Genomic DNA, 6,593 nt, shown 5'->3' on the forward strand with positions numbered 1-6,593 from the left:
GATTACTTGATTTTATTTGATCAAAATATTGTTCATACTCTGTGCGTTTGATCAAAATATATTATAAAAAATGGAGGTAATCCTTTTATCTTTTGATGACTCCTTTATGCATTTTGTTATTAAGGTCGGTATGTTTCTTCATCGTTCTAAAAACAAACTCTTGTTTGCAGTTTCTGATTTATTGTCTTTGCTTTCCGGGTGTTAGCTGATACATAATTGAACATGTGTACAAGTTTCTGAATATTTGTGCCTTCAGCATGTTTATGAAACATGACATTTCCTTTGATGATTTTGCTTGTTTGCAGCTTCTGATTTATTACCTTTGCTTTCCTGGTGTTAACTGATACATAATTGATCATGTGTACATGATTCTGCATTATGGAGTAGGTGGATAATATATTTTTCACAAATGTAATCAATAACTTAACATACTTATATTTCCTTTTGAATATATCAGATGATACAAAACCATAACAATGTAACTGTTAGTGATGGTAAGAGACCCTAATTTGAAGGTATGTGGTAGTTTTTGATACACTACAGTTGGAAGTTATAGGAGTCAGATTCAACTATTGTGTTATTGTGTTTGGTCGATTTTTTGCCTAGATTGTTATGGTACACATTTTCATCAGAACTGGGATTGATGTGTTTGAATCCTTGTATAGATGTTAGAAAGATTGTGCTACTTCTGGAGTGTTCATGGCCTCTACCACTCTGGGCCGTGTGAGTCGGCTCCTTCATAAACAGGCTTTTGTAACTCATAATTGGAATGACATGTAGAGAGGTTTCGGATAATTTTGTAGTCTATTTTACCAGCATAAAGACAAAAGGTACGTGCTTTGTGGCATTGATTGTCTATTTCTGCATTGTGGTATATAAAACTGTTTGTGTTCAACACGTTGCTGCCGGACTTTCTGAATTTGTTCAGATGTTGAAACTCTATTGTTGCTCTCCATTCTTCAGCTTTTTGGTGCTTAGGTTACACATTCTACCAAAATACAACCTTGTAAGAGTCCTAGGTTGTTCCAAAAAGAGTCCTAGAATGTAAGATGATGATTGCTAGGTTGCTAAAAAAAAAGACCCACGTATTCCTCCTTTTCCCCCATACATTGTAAAGCTATTAAAATTATTACTCTATTCTATCTTTTTACATTATGATTTTTCAATATTTTCATTCTGTTAGATGCATTATTAATTAAAATTACATGTTACTTAGCAATCTTATTTTATAGAATGAATCTGCTCGTGTGGTAGACACTGTACTCTTGCGTGCTTGGACTCAGGTCGAGTTTGTTGCTTTTTACGATCCTGTGGCAACAACATTGCAACCACTAGATAGGACTTGGCAGCAACGAAAACACTTGCTGATATAAGGATGGAAAAAACCTTCCAGTGTTAGTCAATCAGGATTCGGTTTACTTATAACTCCTTTTCTTTCCTACTCCAACCTTTAGAAAGAAATGGAAATGGATTAATAAACAAATTGAGGGGTACTTCTAAATTCTAATAAAGGAAGATTGATAACTTTTTATTGGTGATTTTATAATATTTATTCTTTAACATTTTTTGTTATTTGTTGAAGTTTTAGCTTTACGATTTTATGTTTGTGCTCCATGCACAACTTTATAGTCAAATGTGATAAATGTAGACTAATAGGATAAAAGATAGATAGTATTAATCACCTCTTTAATAAGTTTTAATCCGTCTTTTCGTTAAAAACTACTAAAATTATATTTAGGTACTACTATCCTTTTATAATTAATTCTCATTTATTATAAAAATAGTCCTTAATGGTATATATCTTCTCACACATTTATCTATATAGTTTAAATCAGGTAGTTTCTTTTCTTTTTTTTTTTTTAAAAAATCAGGTCTTATTTATTATTAAAAAAATTATTAAGTTATCATTAACAGCTTTTGTATATAATATAGACATAGATAACATGATTTTTTTCATCAAAATATTGTTCATTACTCTACTTTGGATCCAATATCAGAATGGAGGTAATCCTTTTATCTTTTGGTTACTTCTTTATTCATTTTGTTATTAAGGTGAGTATGTTTCTTCTTCGCTCTACACAAAACTCTTGTTTGCACTTTCTTATTTGTTGTCTTTGCTATTCGGGTGATAGCTACATAATTGATTATGTGTACAAGTTTCTGAATGTTTGTGCCTTTAGCGTGTTTATGTAGTATGGCATTTCCTTTGATGTTAAGTTAAGGTATGTGATACTTTTTGACATTACAGTTGGAAGTTATAGGAGTCGGATTCAACTCATGTGTTATTGTGTTTGGTGGATTTTTGTATAAGCTTTATGGTAACTCTTTTTTGCCAGAACTGGGATTTTTTGTATCATTGTATAGATGTTAAAAAAGATTGTACTACTTTTGAGAGTGCATACGCTAAAATCTTTCAATTGGTAGCCTAGAGAGTTCATGGCCTCTACCATTCTGAGCAATTTGAGTTGGCGCCTTCATGAATAGGTTTTTGTAATTCGTAATTGGATTGGCATGTGGAGAGGTTTTGGATAATTTTGTAGTTTCCTTTACCAGCATTGCCTTGTGGCATTGATGGTCTATTTCTGCGTTGTGGCATGTGAATTGTTTGTGTTCAACACCTTGCTGCCTAACTTTTTGAATTTTTCAAGTGTTGAAACTCTATTGCTGCTCTCCATTCTTCAGCTTTTTGGTGCATGAGTTACACATTTAACCAAATATAACCTTGTAAGAATCCTAGGTTGTTCCAAAAAGAGTCCTAGTATGCAAGATGATGAATGCTAGGTTGTTCCAGAAAGTGTTATGTTTTTACAATATGATCTTCCAATATTTTCATTCTGACAGATGCATTATTAATTAAAATACATATATATTTTTACCAATCTGATTTTATAGAATAAATCTACTCGTGTGGTAGACATTATGCTCTTGCGTGCTTACTAATGGTCAAAGTTCCTCATTTTACCACCTTCAGACAAAAGCATTGCAACCCCTAGATAGTGCAGGGACTGAAAACAATTGTTCAAAGAAGGAGGGAACAAAACCTTCCAGTCAACAAAGATCATGTTACAAGGTGAGCACATGAGAACATCCTGTTATCACTCTTTTTATTCCTTCTCCAACCTTAAGAAAGAGACATAATTTGGTTAATATACAAATGGATATTTTCATTTATTTCTATTGCTTTCTCACCATCCATTTTCTTTCTTTTTGCTTTAAGCCTATTGGGGGAAAGTTTAATTCATTTATTACATTATTAATATTTATACAGGATTGACTTGTTTTGAATTTTAGATAGAAAAATTGATATTTTATAATACTTAATGGTTCATGCATAACTTTATATCCAAACATTGTCATACGTTTTTTTATAAAAAAATATAGTATTTTTCACCTTTTTTTTCTTATGTTTGAATTCACTTAAAAAGTAGAACTACTAAATAGTCGTATTTTTAGGTAACTATACTGGCCTTTTATAAACAATTCTCATTTATTATTAGAAATAATCCTTAAGTTTATAAATGAATTTTTAACACTTGTATTTATATCTTTAACAACAAACCTCTATTTAGTGTTATCTGCATAATTTAAATATTTATTATTAATCAAATGCAAGAGACGATTGGGTCATTTGTTCATTTGTATTTTGCCCCCGATTTTTAATAATTAAAAATCTCTTTATTTTTTATGTGCATAGAAGATTAGTTGAAATATCTAATAGTAAAAGATTTTTAATGCTTATTTATTTTTGTTAATCTTAATTGAAATTTAGTCTTAGGAAATATATATCTTATGCCAATTTATTTATCACTTTTCTATTTATATCTTTAACAAAAACACGTTTCTATTTAATGTTATCTGTATAATTTAAATTTTTATGATTAATTTAAATGCTAGAGACTGTAAGAAATCATTTGCATTTTGTCTCTAATCTGTTTATAAAGGAATAATTTCAATTTGGGGTTCCAATGTTTAGATCTAATTTATGTTTTGATTGACAAAAAGTTCGGGCGGTGAGGATCGGACATGGGAAAATGCTTAAATTATCTTCGGAAATATCAAAAAATAAAAGATTTTTATTTTAAGTTTAATCTTAAGAAAATGTATTTTTTTGTGTATTTGTTCATCACTTTTCTATTTATATCTATAACTAGATGAATTACAAAAAAATTGGGGACTAAAGTTGATGAGCGTCAAATAAATTTAGTTTTAAGAAAAATATATTTTTTTTATACTTATATATTACTTTTTTATTTATATTTTTAACAAAAAAAACTCATTTTTATTTAAGTTTATCTTCATAATTTAAATTTTAATGCAAAGTATGGGATCATTTGCACTTTGGCCCCAATCTTTTTATAAAGGAATAATTTCAGTTTAGCCCGCTATATTATTTTTTCTCCCATGTTTGGATTCTATTATTTTTAAAAGAGATGATTTTATATTTTGGTTTAAATTAAGGACTTTGATTCTCATGTTCGGACCTCATCAATTTTGATTGATTACCTGAGAGGGCTCATTACAAAAAATATTTGGGAACTAAAATTGATGAGGGCAAATGCGCAACTTATTATTCAAAATTGAAATTATCCCTTTATCTTTTATGTAATAAGAGACTTTTAATACTTATTTATTTATGTTAATCTTAACTTATTTTTTTATAATTTTAGTCATATATATGTTTTTGCATGTTTATGTATCAAAATTTTAATTATAACAAAGAATCTTATTTCTATTTAATGTTATCTGCATAATTTAATTTTTTATTATTATTAAATGCAAGGACGTACTGAATCATTTGCACTTTACCCTCAATCTTTTTCATAGAGAAATAATTTAAATTTGCCCCACTCATTTCAAAAGATGGACATGTTTTAGAAAAGTAAATTTGTTTAAAGATATTTTTGCAAGTTAATAAATAACTAGTTAACAAAACAAAACCTGATTAATTTTAAGTTATATTTATTCAAGTTTATTTAATTAAATGAAAGAGAAGAAAAATAAATTAACTAATTTTTTATATACTTTGTATATAAAGGGAGTATCTGGAAATTGGGTGGTTGGAGCAAATACACGTTAATTGGTGAAGGATTGTTGTGTTCCAGCATTAAAAAATATTATTTCTTTTATTATTATTTCACTTGTTGTTTGTCATTAATAGTTATTTTTCCACACAAAAATAATAAATTTTATTTCGATTAGTATTTCATATTTATGTTTTTAAAAAATAAAAAATACATTTAATAAATATTTTTTGTAGTTATTTCAGAAGCAAAAGCTGACACTCTAAACACTTTCGAAGAGTCAGAGGCCAAACACTCTCAAATTTTATTTTTGATTCCTAAATTATCGTGTAACGAATTTGGTGCGTATTTGTTTAAACAAATTTGGTAAGTTTGTATGAATTATAAATATTAGGTATTAAAAGCATGAACGTGAAAATTTGGAGACAAAAAAATGAATATAGAGACGAAAGAAGTAGTTTTATTTATTTTCAAAGGTATTTGTTTAAATTCAACTCATATAAAATTTTTAATAAGGTTACTGTAGTCATTATAAGAATCACTTATTCTTTTACAGATGTACTAGGAAAAATATTTCAATTAATTTATTATATTATAAATCATGTTTTCGATTTTGGTTATAATTTATACAGATTTGGTCCAAGATTTGATTGTAGGACCAATTACTATAAAAGTTTGTAAATATTAGGATTAAAAATTTGTGACAAGATATGTAATTCACCCATTCTTTTCAATTAAATAAAAAAAATTAATTTTATTTGTTTCAATTAAAAATATAGAAAGAATAGATCTATATGTTTCAATTAATATTATCCAACAATTATTTTCAAAGGTATTTGTTTTTAATTGCATATCATATATATATAATCATATTATATTATTATTTCGTTCCTATATAAGTTATTGCGCAAGGATTTGGTCTTTAATTTGTATATTTAGGGAAAATTACGTAATAACTCATGTGTTATGTTAAAATTATATAAAATTTATTTGTGTTAAATAAATAGTCATACAAGATCCTGTGAAATTTGAAATCCTGCAAAAAAGACCCCCTTCCTCCAAAACTAATGGAAGGTGTTAGAGTAGGGGTCTTTTTTTACCCTATTTCAGTTTTTTTAGTAGTACAATGGTCCAAAATACCCTTCTCTTCTACTACATATGCAACTTGTATATTATTAATTAAATTAAATTATTATTTAATTTGAATTTAGTTTAATATTTATTTATAAAATATAAAAATACCTAAAATTTCTATCAATTTTTTAACTTATATAAAATGTTATATTAAAACTATTAAATTATATTTAAATTAAACATTTAATATTTTTTTTTATTTTTAAATTTTATTAAATTAAATGCTTTACTAAATTATTATTTAATTTTAATATATTTTAATATTTATTTATAAAAATATACTAAATAAATGTAAAAATACTTTATTCAATTTTTAAACTTATATAAAATATTATATTTAAATTAAACATTTAATATTTTTAAATTTTGTTAAATTAAATAATTTTAATTAATTTTTATTCTTCTCCATTGTCTTCTCCGACGCCAACGGTGATGAAA

At 26.7% G+C, this 6,593-nt stretch overlaps 1 protein-coding gene across 1 annotated transcript in view; it reads left to right on the forward strand.

The window, feature by feature from the left end:
• The window catches only part of LOC148787134 (hAT transposon superfamily protein), a gene marked incomplete at its 5' end in the record, with an annotated part of 83,605 nt that overhangs the window by 30,484 nt on the left and 46,528 nt on the right, over positions 1 to 6,593 (forward strand). The window contains 1 exon segment of the mRNA XM_088883493.1: positions 2,730 to 2,737. Within this exon segment, the coding sequence (XP_088739619.1) occupies positions 2,730 to 2,737 (8 nt within the window).

The sequence above is a fragment of the Sesamum indicum genome, linkage group LG8 (assembly GCF_026168435.1).
Source record: "Sesamum indicum cultivar Baizhima isolate 11 linkage group LG8, ASM2616843v1, whole genome shotgun sequence".
Classification (NCBI taxonomy): Eukaryota; Viridiplantae; Streptophyta; class Magnoliopsida; order Lamiales; family Pedaliaceae; genus Sesamum; species Sesamum indicum.